The 16871-nt window shown below is 49.9% G+C and overlaps 4 protein-coding genes across 4 annotated transcripts; 2 read left to right on the top strand and 2 right to left on the bottom strand.

Annotated features, from left to right (window-relative positions):
• Positions 1-1694: 1694 nt before the first annotated feature.
• Positions 1695-3888, top strand: H6S33_006542 (uncharacterized protein; the record flags this gene model as incomplete). Its single annotated transcript, XM_044837903.1, has 4 exons — positions 1695-2019; positions 2104-2191; positions 2265-2835; positions 2935-3888. The coding sequence occupies 4 exons, from the start codon at positions 1695-1697 to the stop codon at positions 3886-3888; spliced, it is 1938 nt and encodes a 645-aa protein (XP_044690069.1).
• Positions 3889-4420: 532 nt separating this feature from the next.
• On the bottom strand, positions 4421-5481 carry H6S33_006541 (uncharacterized protein; the record flags this gene model as incomplete). The annotated part of the gene is made up of 8 exons (XM_044837902.1): positions 4421-4426; positions 4560-4573; positions 4630-4697; positions 4872-4925; positions 5172-5198; positions 5259-5340; positions 5411-5429; positions 5476-5481. The coding sequence occupies 8 exons, from the start codon at positions 5479-5481 to the stop codon at positions 4421-4423; spliced, it is 276 nt and encodes a 91-aa protein (XP_044690068.1).
• A 1644-nt stretch (positions 5482-7125) lies between these two features.
• H6S33_006540 (uncharacterized protein) lies at positions 7126-7485 on the top strand (the record flags this gene model as incomplete). The annotated part of the gene is made up of 1 exon (XM_044837901.1): positions 7126-7485. One exon carries the CDS (start codon positions 7126-7128, stop codon positions 7483-7485), a length of 360 nt encoding a protein of 119 aa, XP_044690067.1.
• Positions 7486-7940: 455 nt separating this feature from the next.
• On the bottom strand, positions 7941-15476 carry H6S33_006539 (uncharacterized protein; the record flags this gene model as incomplete). The annotated part of the gene is made up of 6 exons (XM_044837899.1): positions 7941-9005; positions 9090-10614; positions 10675-10775; positions 10989-12640; positions 12797-12861; positions 12916-15476. The coding sequence occupies 6 exons, from the start codon at positions 15474-15476 to the stop codon at positions 7941-7943; spliced, it is 6969 nt and encodes a 2322-aa protein (XP_044690066.1).
• Positions 15477-16871: the final 1395 nt, after the last annotated feature.

Genomic DNA, 16871 nt, shown 5'->3' with positions numbered 1-16871 from the left:
ACAAGCAACGGATAAACGTTAACCAGATATATAGGTAGATGTACATGCATCACCGCGTGCGCACCCCTGCCACCCTAGCCACTGGTGAGCTCGTATTGTATCACCGCACTAGTCGCACAAAAGGGCAGGTAGGACATGGAGTAGCTTGATTGACCGGTTCCCCAGCCCCGCCTGGTGGGTCACTTTTAACGTGTTGTTCGGTCCGGAGCCGTTGATTTGTCCCGGGGGCTCTTGTTAATCTGGCTATTGAAACTATCTGGCATATGTGCAGTTATTTCTACCCGGAGGCTGTGCAGTAGATATTGGGCCAAGCAATTCGATACGGTACGATACCAGGCCTGCCATAACTGCTGTCCTTTTGAGGTTCCTATTCAGAAAGTATCGACTATGGATCACTAGTTCGAATTCCTAGCCTCGGGGCCTACCCATTGCGGCTCTATTTCCTAGGGTCGCTGAAGGACGAATCAAATGCATTGTCAACTATCTGGCAGAGTCACTCCCGGGTACTGGCTTCTCCGGCGATGCCGAGTTTGATACTCTTTTCAAGACCTCTCTGAGAGTCATTTAAAGAGGGAAAACGCACCGTGATAACCGCACGAAATAATTGCATCATCTCATCTGTCTCAGACCGGGAGCATCGCTTTCAAGCTCTTAATATCGATCTTGTGGCCCAAGGTCCTCAGTTCTTCCAAGATCCCTTTTTCTTTACTAGAGGCAGCAACGATATTCCAAGTTCTACCCTTTAATCCAGCGCGTCCTCTTTAGGCAGGGGGCTACCAGGCAGCCGAGTCATAGCCCATATGGATCCCAAGAAGCACATGGTGAGTGGCGGTCGGAAAACCCGGCACGATACCCACAAGGGTGTAAAATATGCATAACCAATAGAAGGTTTAGGTTAGAGGACGAACTCGGCTCTGCTTGAACTATGTTCGCTCTCTGTATGGGACTATATCGAGGGGTAAGAAGTGTAGAGTATAGAATAGATTCCTTCGATTAGAGTTCAAGTATAACTACATGTATCGATAGAGAAAGATTACTTGGCGGTGTACTAGTAGTGAACTGAACTAGCAAGACCGTTGTTAATATAACGGGGGTCAGGGCCCAGGGGTCTTGACTCTACTCGGGAACTGCCAAGCGCTTGCTCCCTCTTGCTACTCTACATCAATCCAAACCGGAGCATCCCATTGGCCTAAACACATGGCAAAGTGCAAAAGCCTCAGGCTTCATAATCTCTCCGGAACCAGCAGCACACCTTACAATTGCGGTACATGCTTAATAATTGCATCTTCTGAAGCCAGCTGTAATAAGTGCTCTTTTGCCAATGATTGCTTTTTGCGTTAGCTCAGGGTGGCTTGCAGCTGTCACCCACTTGTGCTACTCGCTGTGTCATTGCAAATTAGAGAAGGATCCCAAGAAACAGAAACACAGCCTAGCCTGGGGGAAAGGGAGGGAAGGGTTTGCGGAGGAGACCCTAGAGTACTTGACGCTGGATGTAGAGTAAATGATCATCTGCACACCCACCCACCCTTAGCTTCTAGAGTAGAGTAGGGGGTAGGTTCGTGCTTCATAATTAGCTGGCAAATAAAAAAGTAACTGGTGCTATATATCCACGCTTTTCCCCACGCACTTTTTCCTGTGCCTGCCGGTGAATCTGTACCTGTCTGCCTGCCCACGCTGCCCGGGAGTATACAAAAATGTACCTCACCACCTCAACCCTCCTCCTGCCATTCCTACTGCTCCTCGCACAGACAGCTACATGCGCTCCTACCACAGAAGATACAGATGCAGAGACAGACCACCTAGTATCCAACCGCCTCAGTCCCGTGTCGCTGCACAAGCTCGTAAATAAAGACCGTCTGCACCCGCCAGTCGACACGACGAAGAAACGGGCTACGTCGGCGCTCTCGGGGCCGCTGTATATTGAGTTGCCGCTGGACCATACGGATTCGAATAGTGAGACATTCTGGAATAGATACTGGGTGGATGAGACATTTTATCAGCCTGGAGGACCTGTGTTTTGTAAGTACTTAGTACCGGAAGTGGAAGGGTGGACTAGTGGAAAGGGAGCGGGGGCTAATGATTGGTTGGCGGGTGAATATATAGTTATCGATAATGGCGAAGCCACTGCAGACGGTATGGAGGCATACCTAACCACCGGCGCATCCGGGTCCTTCGCAGAACGCTTCAATGGGTATATAATATATCTACTCCCTTTATTATTTCCTGGTCATAGTAGTGAAAACTAACCCCCCACCCCGCAACAGGCTACTAATCCTCTGGGAGCACCGCTTCTACGGCTCCTCCCTCCCCACATTCTCCTCCAATTTCAGCTTCACCCCCTCACAGCTCAGCACCTACTTCGCCCACCACACAATCGAACAAGCGCTCGAAGACGTCGCCGTCTTCGCCCGCACCTTCAATGCCAGCGCCCACCCATCCACCACGCCATGGGTGTTTGTCGGGGGCTCGTACCCCGGCGCGCGCGCTGCGTGGGCCCGTCTACGCAATCCTGACATCTTCCATGCGTCGTTGGCGTCGTCGGCGGTGGTGCAGCTGCAGGAGAACTTTTGGCAGTATTTCCTGCCGGTGGAAAGGTCGATGGACGAGCAGGGGTGGGGGAACTGCTCGAGTGATATGAGGAGCTTTAATGCGTGGTTGAATGACGCTTTTGATAAGCAGAATGCGACGGCGGTGGATAATTGGTTAGGGAGGGTGACGGGGGCGGAGGGGACGGCGCTGTGGAGGTATTTCCATTGGGATGATGAGGGTGATGCGTGGCTGGATCGGAAGACGAACGTGAGGGCGGCGGTAGGAGCTGTATTCCAGGACTTTCAGGTGTGTATTTTGGCCGTTATTGCTGGTTGTTGTTTTTGTGGGGAGGAGTAGTACATGTAGCAGTAGATATCCGATGCTAACGGGACTCTTGATGCGCAGTATGTTGGAATGGACGGCTGGCTTGGGTACTTCTGCAACCAACTCCAACTCGAAGCAGCGGGCTCACTCCGCAACTTCGACGCCAACTCCACCGGCGTCTTTCAAAACTTTGAGCTCGACAGCGCCCTCGACATCCATGCCGCAGTCATCCGGGAAATGTGGAGCAATCTTCTCACCCAAGACCAGATCCCCCCGGTCGGCGCCAATATGACCGACGTCTTGGCCAGCCGTGACTGTTCCTCCCTCCGCGACCAGTCCTACTGCGAGGAGGCCATCAACAACCTCTCATGGCAGTGGCAAGTATGCTCCGAGTTCGGCGCCTTCCAGGTCGGAAACGCCTCACGCCCCGAGTCACTCCTCCCAAAGATCGAATCCGTCGACTCCTGGATCGAGGACTGCGTCTCCTACTTTGGAAACAGCATGAAGAACGGCCCAAACACAGCACCGCTGAACGACAGGTACGGTGGATGGAACATGAACCCGAGCAACGTGATGTGGAACGACGGCGAGTTCGATCCATGGCGGAGCGTCACACCGCATTCGACCACTGACCAGGCACCAAGGCGCCCGGCCACGACGGACATTCCAGGGAATGGAACGGCGCCGCCTGATAACGATGTGTTTGGATTTGTTGTGCCGGGCGGGTTTCATTGCCCGGATCTGGGCGATGTGGTAGCGGTGAGAGATACGAGTAGGCCGCCGAGTGGGCCGGTATCTGGAGCCAATATCGCACATACGGTGTTTATAAATGCGCTTGCGGAGTGGCTCCCGGGCTTTGTGAAGCATGATGTGTCGGATGCGTCCACGATGCCGGCGGGTTCAGCTGGGGGTGCGTCGAGCTCAAATAGTGGGGGTTCGACAAGTGGCGGGCAGAACGATTCTGGCGCGGAGAGGAGGGTTATACCAGTGGTCGGAGCGGTGGTAGCCGTAGCTGTGGCACTGTGGGTGATATAAAAGACCTTGATGTTGTTTCTTATGTCTTTATGTTTTAGGCGGTATAATTCTTGATTATTTCCTTGGTTTATGGCATGTTTTCCTTTTTGTTTTGGGCGTAGATACCACATGATACACTGTTCTTCTTCCCTTATCAGTAAACATGTACATTATATCAAAGAGAACTTATACACTTCTACTCACATGTATACATGTATCTTCTCTCGACTACATGTATCATCCACGCAAGTGACCCGTTTGAGGATCCCAGTCACCCCCCTGGACAGGCAGTCCAGTCGTCGAGTGAGCACTGGTGACTATAATTTGATCTCTCTCGGAGAGTCTAAGAATCTTTAAGTCCTTTGGTGGAAAGTAACTTTCAACAGAAGCCCCAGCCTACCCAGCCAGCACAATTTATCTGCGTCCCGCCAAGGTAATTGCGAGCATGGTAATTGCGAGCATCATCTTCGAGCACCCGACCAAATGTCCTAGCTGAGTGTTGCCCCTATGTAGACCCGAGAGCTGAGGAGAATATATATCTAAGTGAGCGTCATCAACCCTGCACACAAGGAAAGTCAACTACTCATCCCTTTTAAGCACCCGCAGGTTCCATACTAGAACATAAATACATATATCAAGGTCTAACTAGCACCGAACGCTTCTCAGGCGAGACCATAAACCGAGAGATTTACCTCAAAAAAACACCCTGCGTTATAATTAGACGTAGGATAGCGATATAGCTGATGTTTATATTTAACTGACCCCCCGGCAAATTCCCAGAACTGCAGGCTACGCATTTCCGGGAGGTGCACGGTGCACCATGTGACTCCCTCAAAAGTTGAAAGGTTCAATGTCAGCGAAATTAAGGGACATCATTGAAGGCCTCCAGTGACGAATATAAGGGAAGATCCCCGGGGGGGGGGGGGGGGGGGGCGTTTCTTTATGCCCACTGCTGAAGAAGGCGCTTGATTCGTTGAGGTGCTGTTGCGAAGGTCGTGACGTACCTTTGAGACAGTGAGGATGCATAGCCAGCTGCAGCTGATTGGCTAACCACATGTCTAGGAACGCCAGATCATCTCAACTATACCATCATCCATCATTGTATAAGTCGTGTAGAGTATAAAGGTCTTGATTGATGACGGGGAGCTTACATAAGTATAAGTACTCTTCTCGTGCTGTATGAGGATTATATATTAAGTATATACCGGACCCTGTTTGTGTAGAGAACCCCCAGTACTAGACAGGCTGGGACCAAATTGGGAAGCGACAGACAGAAATACATCCATCGACTAGGTTTCGCGCACAATTTATGACGGTTCATTTGGTTCTTCCTGGTTATTCATCAACTCAATGTCAATGCATCTTCAACTGGGGAGCTAATTTGTACATACGTCTCCAACAGGTGTATGTAGGGTGACCGGACCTGACATTTATATGAAGCAGACGCAAGATCCGAGTCGTCGAACCTTCTCACTATAGCTAATGACACCAATGGTAAGTTGAGTTCATCAGTCCATAAAAAACTAGAACAACTCTCACTAACTCAGCTGATATTGCTTCTTCTTGAATTCCGATCTCCTCACATGTTCAGTGTGTCAACATGCATACGTGCATAACTGCTGCTCCCGGTGCCCTCGAATGCTCGCCGCCTACATGTTTATACCCCCTCAGGTATAGTCGTATGTCCTCAAGTCCAGAAAAGGAAATCGAAGACATATTGCTCAACTCTCGTCCAAAAACCAGACAGAACAATTATCCTGGCTTGTTCCGAGGTGAAGGGAACCAATACTTTCTTTATTTGTGTGTTTAGGTAGGTCGCCGCATGTGGAATACTTGACGGTTTTATGTTAGATGGATTTAGTCGAAGATATAATGCGATTCTGGGGAGCCGGAGAGAAGAAGGAAGGAAGGAAGGAAGGAAGGGGGAAACATAGCCTACTTATATCCCCGTGCCCTGTACGTAGTGATGGGCACGAGACAAGACGAGACCACATTTAGGGTGGTATCGTCTCGTCTTGTGTTTAGGGGTAGTAGGTTTCGTCTTATCTCGGGACCTTTTGCAAAGTCTCGAGAGGTCTCGAGGCTTTGGGAAAAAGGCGAAATATAGGAAAAATTATCATCTCGTGGAAGAATTATCTCCCTCGAAAAAGTAGAATCCCTCCAAAACCTTCTCAAAGGGTCCAAAATGATCTCGCGAGACGTCTCGAGACCAACCCACAATAGTCTCATGATAATCGTGAGACTAATTTCGTTGATCTTGTCTTGTCTCGTTTGGAAAGCTCGAGACCTGGTCTCGAGACCTCAAGTCTCGTGCCCATCACTACCTGTACGCCGGAGTGTTATTGGCAGGACATGTACCGGGCGTTGAGGGTAAATACGAAGAATCTGATAAGAGAATCTTGCTGTGAAATAGGTGTGTTTATCTTATCAGATTCTCGGTATTTATAGTTAACCCCCGGTACAATACATGTAGTGTTTATTCCGAGGCAATAGTTTGGAGGGACGGAATGCCACTGTTACACAAGAAAGAAGTACTGTATAGTACTGTGTACATGCAGTTAAGAAACTTGTAGTCTTGTGGCTACGAATGTTGTATCCTCAAACTACAGATTTGAATACTGGTACCATCTCCCGAGCATAAGCAAAAGAAACAGCGACGCGGAAGAGTATTAAGATCCAATTTTTTTTTCTGTATGACCCCGGTTGAAGTATTTGACGCTCGGGTTTCCAACGTTTCTCTAATTTCAAGTGTAAGTACATAAAAATATCTCGAGCCCCTTAATCAAGCCAACGGGTTTAAGAATTCTATATAGACCTTGAGAATTCAATATGGCGTTCCGACCCTGTAAACTTGCTAGCGAGGCGGCTTTGATGGACGCGCCAACCCTCCTTGAATTCTTACGGGACGCTGTAGAACATCACGCAGGCCCCGTGTGCACTCAATCACAGCTGATCACTCGCTCTCAAAATTCCACCACGGTCCCCCACTCCTTTCACAATACCCGGTACGAGCCCGCTAGAAAGAAAAAAAAAGTCTCTTGCAATCTTACAAATATCTTCTGAGTTTCTTGAAACGATATCGTATATCTATAGGTACTTGAAATCCTCTGCTCCCCCAAGTATTTTCATCCGATGAAGATAGGATACTTGAAATCCGCCTGCTAATATATTAAAGACGTTATTCTACCGCTCATCCATCCTTTATCCATCGTTGTCAACCTCATACATCATCTCTCTATACTCATACATCCTCTCACGATGACCAATGTTAACGTGAATCCGGAAGTTGAGCCAATTCGGATCGTTAACCCAAATCTGATAAATGCTTGTCTTAATCTCGCCGCCCCTGGGGTCGACGCTATTACAGAAGAGAAACGCAAATACAACGTCCTCGAGGAACAGCTCAAAGAGCTCGAAAAGTTTGTCTATAGGCCTAAGAGCATCAGAGGAGCCCTGAGGAGTCTCGTCAAAGATACCATCATACTTGAGAAAAAGAGATGGAGCGAGATTGTGTCAAAGAAGGAAGATCTTAAGGAAGAGATGGAGTATATCGAAGCGGTATTGCAGGCAATTCAGCACCGAATGGACTATTTGCTGGTCAACTTGCCAGCGGAATAAGCGGGGAGGTATTTGCTAGATTTGCATGGTGGTGGTGGAGATGGATACTTGAAATTTGGTTGTTGCAATTAGGGATTGTGTCTGTGGTAATGGTGCGCTGAGTTAGTTGGGAATGGCATTTGAAAAAGGAATTAAAGGTCGTCCTTATCATGATCACTCGTTCAAATGATAGTAAGCATTTCCAAAACATTGTTGTCCAAATTTTGATTCATTCCACATCAGAATACTTATTTTTTTCTTCCCCTCCAAACACGCCCTCAAATTAACTAAGAAAGAAAGAAACTGGAACTATAAATGCATAATGCATCCACTTATGCTAACAACAACACCCTGCTAATGATATATAAGGGAACATAAAGATTGAGACCGCACACAACGTGGAATAAGACTAAATGAAAAGGAGAAGAGAAAAGAAAATGCTGTACATGAAAGAAAATGACTTATCACCAGTTTTTTTAGTTCCCGCCCCAGTTATCCCCGCCCCCTCTTCTACGTCTTTTAACCTCATCTCCCTTCCTACCGTCTCCGCGCACGCCGCTATCTTCTCTACGGTGTTTACGATCGCGGCTTTCACGGTCTCTGTCCCTTTCTCTGATATCCCTCTCTCTATCGCGTTCCCGTTCACGCTCCCCGTCACCGCCCCTTCCGCGGTCAACACGCTCAACACGTTCAACGCCTCTATCACGGTCCTTTCTATCGGTGGAGGATCCACCACGATCAGAGCCACGACGAGAGTCTACCCGTTCAACCCGTTCAACCCGTTCCGCAACGCGGTCTCGCTCACGGTCTCGCTCCAATCCACGGTCTCTTTCCATCCCTCTTTCGCGCTCACCGCGCTCCCGTTCACCTCTTTCACGCTCACGCTCAAGATGGCGCTCTCCGTCTCCTCTATCCCTTCTCTCCATTCCACGTTCGCGTTCACCACGCTCCCGATCTCTCTCAGCGCCTCTTTCTCTTCCGTTGCCACCGTCTCGATCACGACCATGACGACCACTACGGCTTCCGTGGTCACTAGTAGGCCTCTCCTCGGCACTTCCGCTGTGAGATACTGCATCTACCGCAGCAGATGTGCTAGCTCTCCTGCTCCCCCCTTCTGGCATATTTCCCCGCCTTCCGGAGCCTAGCATGGAGGGTTCGGGAGGAGGGACTTGAGGTTGAGACTGTGATCCCCGACCAGAGTCTCGCCCCGAGTCGCGACCAGAAGTAGAACCCCCACCGGCAGCGTTGCCATTGGGACGACGAGCACGCCCACGAATAACCTGACCTGCTGGAGCCGGATCCATAGCTTGACCAAGGACGTTCTGCATAGCTTGCATACGTCTACGCTGATGATGTGTTTCGGTATCATTTCTCTCTGGCCTGGACGTGGAAGGCCCTGTGGGCGGTGATCCTGGCTTGGTGGACGGTCCAGTGATCGGAGATGTGGAAGTGGATTCTGCGTTATCACCTCGAGGTCCGGAAGGTACCGTGACCTGAATGCTTTGTATGCGGCTTGGATGAACTGGGGGAGGCTGTTGCTGCTGTCTTCCTTGACCTTGTTGCCTCTGGTCTCTATCTCCCCTTGATCTCCCGTCATCATTTCGAGATTCGGGTCGGGGGTTCACGGGTGTAGCGTTCGCGCCCATCATCTGCGGAGCTTCAAGCCCGGTCATAGCCCTCAACCTATCGGGATGAATGCCAGAAATATCCACTCCCGGGGTGGAAGGTGCAGAACGACTCTGCTGCGACCCTTCGAACTTATCATTCGGCAAGTTCAAAGCCATAGGCTTATCACTCGGGGAAGACAAGGGCTGCACACCGATAGGCGTGGTTAATATTCTCCCAGGTCCCCCAGGGCCTGGAATCGATTGGGACTGTACCCCAGGAGCAACCCAGACCTGTCCACGTCTCGGTCCATGCGGCGGGTTGGGCTCTCGCGGTCCTTTGGGAATAATCAAATCTGGCGGGTTCAATCTACCGTGGTTCGGATCTTGATGGTGCTGCTGGATCGGAACATGTCGTTGATCGCGGTGGTCCGGGATACTCGGGCCAGAAGGTGCACGTATTGGCGCGGTAAATAAATCACGCTCCTTAGGTGTCTGCGGCCCCGCCTCAACTTGTTGGCGGTTTCGCCTATCCCTCTCGACATCGGCTCTCGGCCCAGCAGGTGGTCTTTGCAGATGTGGGGATTCCTCTTGTCTGGGTGTTGTCTGTTCGGGTCTTCTCTCGGAGTTGGCGCGACGCTGCTGTTCCGGACTATCTACATTCATGGGATCCGAATGCCTTGGCTGGTCATGTCTTCTTCCGCGCTCCTCTATTCTCTCGCCCCTCCTTGCACGGTCCTGGTCGGGTGTGGGAACTCTTGTGTCCATTCTGGTGGGCGGTGTTTGTTGCGGCGGTTGGTTTTGTCGGATTGGTGTGTCATTTCCGCGAAGAAGATCAGGCTCTTTTCTTCCACCTCGCTCGTCACGGCTCGGGAGTGCTGGCCTCTGGAACGACTCATCCCTTCCTCCCCTCGGGGGTCGCTCAACATCCCTTCTGTGCATATCTACCCCACGGACATCTCTCCCATCCCTCCTTGGGCTTGGTGGCCTCCTCTCAGGTCCCGGTCTTTCCGGCAACCTCTCACCAGGACCCAATCTCCCTCTAATCTCAACCTGAGGGCCGGGTCTCGGATCTCTTACGAGGTCTCTTGGATCTCTCCGCTCTAAGTCAGATCGTCTTGTATCTTGTGGATGCTGTGGTCGGTCAGGAAGTTGATGCTGGGGCTGGGTTCTTTGTGCAATATTTCTGTTGTTTGGTGCCACATTCTGTTGTCTCATACCCATGTCTTGCTGAGCAGCGCCCCGAATCGGCATAGGATCGTCCCTCCTCGGTGTTCCAACCCTTGAGGGCTCATTAGACATTTGCTGCGGCTGCTGCTGCTGCGGTCTAGGTGGCTCTCTTGAATGACCGCGCCTGATCGGCGGTGGGATGGGACCTGGCCTAGCAGGTAGATTTGGGGCTCTTCGAGTGTCTTTTAACGCATCCGCCGCACTCTGTGGTGAAAGAACCGTTCTCCTCCCATCACCTTTTCCGCCTTTGGTGCTGTCGTCAATCTCTCCATCTTCCTTCTCTGCCTCTGGTTTCGATGGTAAAGTCAAGGGAGTACTAGCATCCGAATCAGTCTTTGTGGCCTTGGTGGTGCCGGCAAGCGGTGAGGAATCATACTTAGTACTCGTAGTCGAGGAGACTGGCTGCGCAGGAGTTGTAGCCGGCGATGGGCTGGGTTTTGTTGATACCGCAGGAGTGAGGACCTCGCTCTTGGCGCCCTATAAATTGCAAGAGTTAGTCCCAGCTTCATATATAACAATAACAAACTAATAATGAAAAAACAGCCACCGTTTCTCGATAACAAATCGCAGAGCGGGTAGGTAGGTACGAAGACAAATCAGACAAGAAGTCGTCGCTTAGCCGAATTTGCCACCGAGCTAAAAGCCATCGCATCTTAAATACCAACCCCCACAGACACAAGATACACGTACCTTTTGAAACCCTGCAACAAGGACCCACTCACTCTCCCTTCTCTTGAGTAGCCCGAGAAGCGTGGTCGCCGCAATCTTCAAATCTTCTCTCTTCTCAACTCTTCCGATCTCCTCAACCTTCTCCACAACTGTCCTTCCAATCCAGTCAACAGCAGGGAAAAACATGTGCACATGTTTCAACACAACCACGGTATTCCGGATATGCATGTACTCCTTACTACTAAGACAATTCTTCACCGCATTATGAAGAGTCTTGTGCCACTTGTACAATATTTTCCTGAAGTCTTCCCAGTCGAATGGATGGCCCTTGACGTTAAACCCGCAAAGGTTCTTTCCAAGCGCGTTTGCTTCATAGAGAGCACGGTCAGCATGCCAGGCATGAAGATCGGTCATGATTTCTTTGAGGAAGCGGCCATAGTTTTCAGCTTCGCGCTGGGTACAGATGAAGATCGTAGCGCCGAGACATTTTCCGAAGATGGCGTCGTAGATGCCAATCGTATGGAACTTTGGTGTCCCCATTTTGTGGAGGTCTTTGATGAATCTCGAGCAGAAAGAAGCGTCGTTGGGTGAAAGCATTATGCGGGGGAGGAGACAGTACTGAATGAAGTGATTTGTAACTTCGCGTTGGTCATAGTGGTCGCTAGCAAACCAATGATCCTTCTCCGATACCAGTCTTCGTCTCGCGAGGTTATGGTCGCGAATATGGAGCTTAAGCTCAGCAGACAATCGGCCACTAGTAGCCATTAGCTCCTCACGCCGTTCCCTAGTTTTCTGCCTTCCGGAAATAGACAAGTCAGAACGATCACTATCAAGCGCCCTCACAGCGGCATTTATCCTGTTAGTTTCCGTCTGATACGCCTCCATCGGAACATGGATATCATAGATCGAAAGCTGCCAAAATGTGACGTAGAAGCTCAAGCTGAATTTCGACCAAACATCCTCTGGCAAGATTGGCTTAACCTCCGCCATGATTTTCTCCAACACTGGGTTCCAAGGTGTCTTCTTCTCCACTACAGATGTCGCATCCTCAGCATCCTTCATTTCCACATCGTCGACCTCCGGTGATTCAACTCTTCTCATCTTACTCTTCACTGCGTTCCTCACAATCCACCATGCTACCGCAGGCTCCAATCCAAGATCTAGACATAGCTTACTAACACTGGGGATGATCTCTTCGTATTTTTCCGCTGGCAATCCCGTGTTGAGTAGATCCAGATACTGGCTAAGTACCACGTGGATCTCGTCAAACAAGTTTCCAAGAACCTTCAGTGGTGCGCCGTCCTCATCCAGCCTGAACACACACGTTTGCCTCTCCTGAGCGATAAGGATAAGAAGCTGTGTAGCAAGCCCAGATTTAGTTAGGGTGTATGTGAGTGTCTTCACGGTATCGGGGGTGTCCTCAGCCTTGGAGTCGCGGAACGCCTTGAGAATCTGCTTCCTCAAGTTTTCCCCACCAGCCAATCCTTGAAGCTGAGCATCATTGAGATTGATCTCAGGATTTATACCGGCCATTGACTGGATCAGCTGCTGAAGAACTATGAGATCAACGGAGATGTTGCGCTTGAGCTGGCGGGCAACATATTCAAGGATTGGTGTAGGGTCCATCTGCTTATTATATCGGGTGTATATTTTACCACAGAAGTGTGCGAGGGCTTTATCAAATGTCAGTTGTGTTCAAGGAATTTTAGGGAATCCGATCATAATTCCCTTCGGTCGGTGCCCAGGTATGGCAGGAGACATGACGAAGACGGAACTTGGAGATGGATGAAAGTATGAGTATACTGTTGAAATCCAGGAGAGTGACTTACATTGTAGCCATCTACTTGTTAACATTCCATCCGCCTGTACTCGTTTCTTTCCCTCAGTACTCATACTATGAAATCGTTAGTACCGATGCTGGCAGCGAAGATTTAGTCAGAGAGCAAACCTATTAAGGACGCAAAACCCAACTGCGTCAAACCCAAGCGGCGTGAAATATCTGGCCGCATCAACCACGCACTCGATCAGATTATCGTATCCTTCCACCTGACCAAGAACTACCTGCATAACGACTACTGGCATACTTGTCGCTACCTTTGCCAATTGTCTCGCCATCAGCTTGACATTTGTCTTTGATATCCTCTTCAGCAGATCCCTTGTTTCCCTCTCCGTCTCTGCGACTTTCAACTTCAACTCCGGAATGCGTTTGGAGGAAACAGTGCTCCATTCGCCGTACAAGCTGTATCGTGTAGTGGTCGGGAAACATTCAAGAAGTCGCCAGACCTCATTAACAAGGCCAGCATTACCATCCGTAAGTGACACAGCAGGCACCAGAATCGCGCGAGAAAGATCGATCCATCTCTTCTTATCCTCTTCGGTGCATTCGGAGGATTTGAGCACGGTGCGTCCAATGCGACAGATCCTGGTGAGCACACCAGGGTCTCTCCCGACACGAGGGCCAAGAATTCGTCCAAGAGTTTCCATAAGACGTACCACATCTTTAGGATCTCGGCAGATAGGGACACCATCCTTCCATTCATCCCAGAAAAAGCGATATTCAATATCGCCAGTTTTCAGTTTGAGGTTGCTGATTGTAAAAGACACCATCGCCTTTCGTCGGGGCTGATCAACAAGCTCAAGGCCACCAGGAGCGGAGATTCCGATCTTCCGCATACCCATTTCGGTTCGACTGGGCCGTAGAGGTAGATAAACCGTCTCGATGGACTGAATCAGAATGCGGCCGATATGATCGGCGATATCGTCGGCAGGCCCGGGAAGGAATGGGTATTTCCCCAGGATGAACATCGCAGCGGGGATAGCGCCAACGGCAAGCAGATATTTGAGGAGAATAACTTTCTGGTTATCCTGTATCTTGGGCTTTGGTTCCTCGGCTTTCTGCTCCTCCGGCTTCTTGTCTTCGGCGGCCGGGGTTGAATTTGAAGATGCCTTGGCCCGCGGCGGAAGCGGTACGGTATCGTCGGCAAGGGCACCAGCCATCATGAGTGCATTCCGTTTCCCTCCTCGCTGTTTCTCTTCCATCTTCTTTTTCCAGGCAGTGTGCAATGATTCCATACCCTCCTCGTCCCTAGGACTAAGATGGGGATACAGATCTGCCAAATCCACAAATCCAATCTTGATCAATAGAGCACTCAGAACCAGGAGATTCTCTGGTGTGGATTCCCTAACATCTTCCTGCTGATAATATCGGAATTTGAATCCTAGGAGCTGGGCAGCAACCTTGTTCCCTCCTTTTTCATACCCTTCCGGTGATTCAAAAAACGCAGAAATTCCTTCCTTATGTAGTTTGTCAAAGAAAGCTCCATCAGCGACTGCCTTCAGCCTTTCCTTTTCAACCTTCTGTTCCTCTCTTCCCTGTTGGGTGGCCTGCTCATCGTCGTTCAGAGTAGGAAGGTGCTTAGGCCACCACGCGCTTCCCCTCAACAGCTTGACGAAAAACCTAGCGTTAGAAACAACCGTACAGGCGGCAGTATCCAACAACACGTCCAAGACCCTTCCAGGATCCAGTTCAAACGCGCCAACCAAGCCTTTTACCCGTTCCCCAGTCCTTGCGACAACTTCGTACGGCTGAGAGGAATAGGAGGCTGTGAAAAACTCTGTAATTAGTTTCGAAAACCCTTCTGTTTCCTCTCGGAGGAGATTATGTCTTCGTTGTTTGTAAACCAGACTGGTTGTGACTTTAATCGCCCGCCTCGAGAACATGGGTGTCACAAGGCCGATAGCGATGAGTGTACCCGACTCGAGTGTCGATGATATTACATCTTGTGGTATAGGGTGAGGGATAAGGGATTTGAGAAGGAGGGCCAAGTTCTGAGGTGTCGTCTTCTCTCCAGAATCGCCCACTTCGAACTGATGTAGTGATGAAAGGAACAAACTTCGCAGATCGAGTCCGGCCGCGTTGTCCCTAAAATCTAGACTTGTTAAGACATCGGTTAAAAACCTCGCAGCATTATCCACCGAAAGACGGCTATCAATAGCAGACTTCACGAGCTCCTGGAATATGATGCAGGCTGAATCGGTGTCATTGTCCTTTGTAGCCTTCTCTAGCGACTCCTTGACACGCGAGAAGCCCGTAAACTGCCACTCTTTGATGACGGCATCCGTCAAGTATTCCCAATAGTAATAGTCGCGCGGTGTAGCAGGGGGAGTTGGTTGATTAACGAGGTTCATTAAGTCGTCAGGGGCATTAGGTTCATCCATAGTGCGTCGGGGGGTTCGTTGGATTTGAGGTTGTTGCGCTTGTTGCTGCGATGAGGAGCTCTGTTGGCGACCGCGTCTAGAGCGACCGTTTCCTCCTCCACCACCTCCGCCATGACCACCTTGTCCACCACCTCCACCACCTCCACCGCCACCACCGCCGCCGGAATTATTCCGGGGCGAGTACTGATCGCCCGAGCGGCCAGGATTATAGGGTGACATGCGGGATGTTTGATTATTATCGGAGTGTTTTCGCTTGCGATTCCGGTCGCCTGAATGGCGATCGCCGGGCATGACGAGGGGAGAAAGCTAGGAAGGGTGGGTGGGTAGAGAGAGAAAGAGAGAGAGCGTTTTTGTTTGTGGGGGGGGGGGGGGGGGGGGTGGGAGTAGAACTCCCGATGAATCGAGGTGAATTGTATGGCAATCAAAGTTGTAAGGGGAGCTGTAGATAGAGATGTAGTGGAATGGGTTTGGTTGTATATGTATGGGGGGAATACAAGAGGGGAGATGAGCACAGGAAATCTCTGGACGCGTTCTCGTTTGGTGGAGGAGCAGAAATGGCTGAAAAATCAACAAATGGCTGAGAACGTAGCTGATAAGCAGAAGGATCTCAGACGAGGATGGAGGGCTCCGTTGAAGAAGCTGAAGTCCTTTGGACACCGTCTGCGGTATCTTCTTGCAGTTCTTCTTGTTGGGCGAGAGATGTTTTTTCCTGGGAAAGTTCAAAAACCAGCCGATGCAGGGAGGGAAGGCTTGGCGGGCGAGATAGATATGATGTGTGGCTGACATAAGCCACACTCACCAACATGCACAATCACGTGCGGGACGGTTTATCCGAACGACGCTTTTGCTTTGTAGCTGTTGTTGTGCACGCAGCTGTATATATCCTCAGTATCCTCTGGTCAACCACCATTGAACGATTGCATCTTCACCCTCAGGTTTGTGTTTTACTCTAAGGATCAAGACAAACTCTTATCAGTGAGGTTGAGTACATGTAGGTACACGTGTTACCGGGATCTTCCGGAGAAAATATGACGCTTTTCGACTCTGAGAGACTGTTGCCAAGATTCGGTCGCACTAATTGCACTAATTGTCCGCGAAATGGTTTTACTTGAGCACGCTAGCCATCTTGAGCACTGATTTTCGACATGGTTGACTGGGGAACGATTAAGCCAAATCTACAGCCACGTCGTATATGGACCTCTTTGAGAGTAATCTGAAATACTCGATCTGAAGCTCAGAGAGATAATGGATGATGGAACACCACGGACTGAATGCCTATTTAGCGGTTAACATAAGCTATGCTGTAATATCAGGGCGTGTAGGGCGCTTAGCATTCAAGACACCGGCACTAGCAAGTTTGAGTGTACTTTGGTCGACCACAGATATGGTATGGCCACTACTAATATCTGATATTTATACGCGGTATCTAGCTGACACTTAGGAGGCGATCTGATATACCGATTACTTGGGCTTCGTTTGTCTTCGAATGAAGATATAACAAATGCGAGTGATAATCTATGATCTTACCCGGACGCTCTGATGTCGTTACTTCGTTAAGGGCCCTTACTATCGCAGTGTGGGGTTGATTAGGGTACGACATATCGTTCCAAAGAATTGGCTTTTTATCTATCGATCAGTAATCAGTTCATCAGCCGCCAACGCCACGGCAATGATTCAAGTTTTCAT

This window comes from Morchella sextelata, assembly GCF_020137385.1.
Source record: "Morchella sextelata strain SCLS chromosome Unknown scls_20, whole genome shotgun sequence".
In the NCBI taxonomy this organism is placed as follows: Eukaryota; Fungi; Ascomycota; class Pezizomycetes; order Pezizales; family Morchellaceae; genus Morchella; species Morchella sextelata.
The sequence above is the reverse complement of the archived record's forward strand: the minus strand, read 5'-3'. Positions and strand labels throughout refer to the sequence as shown.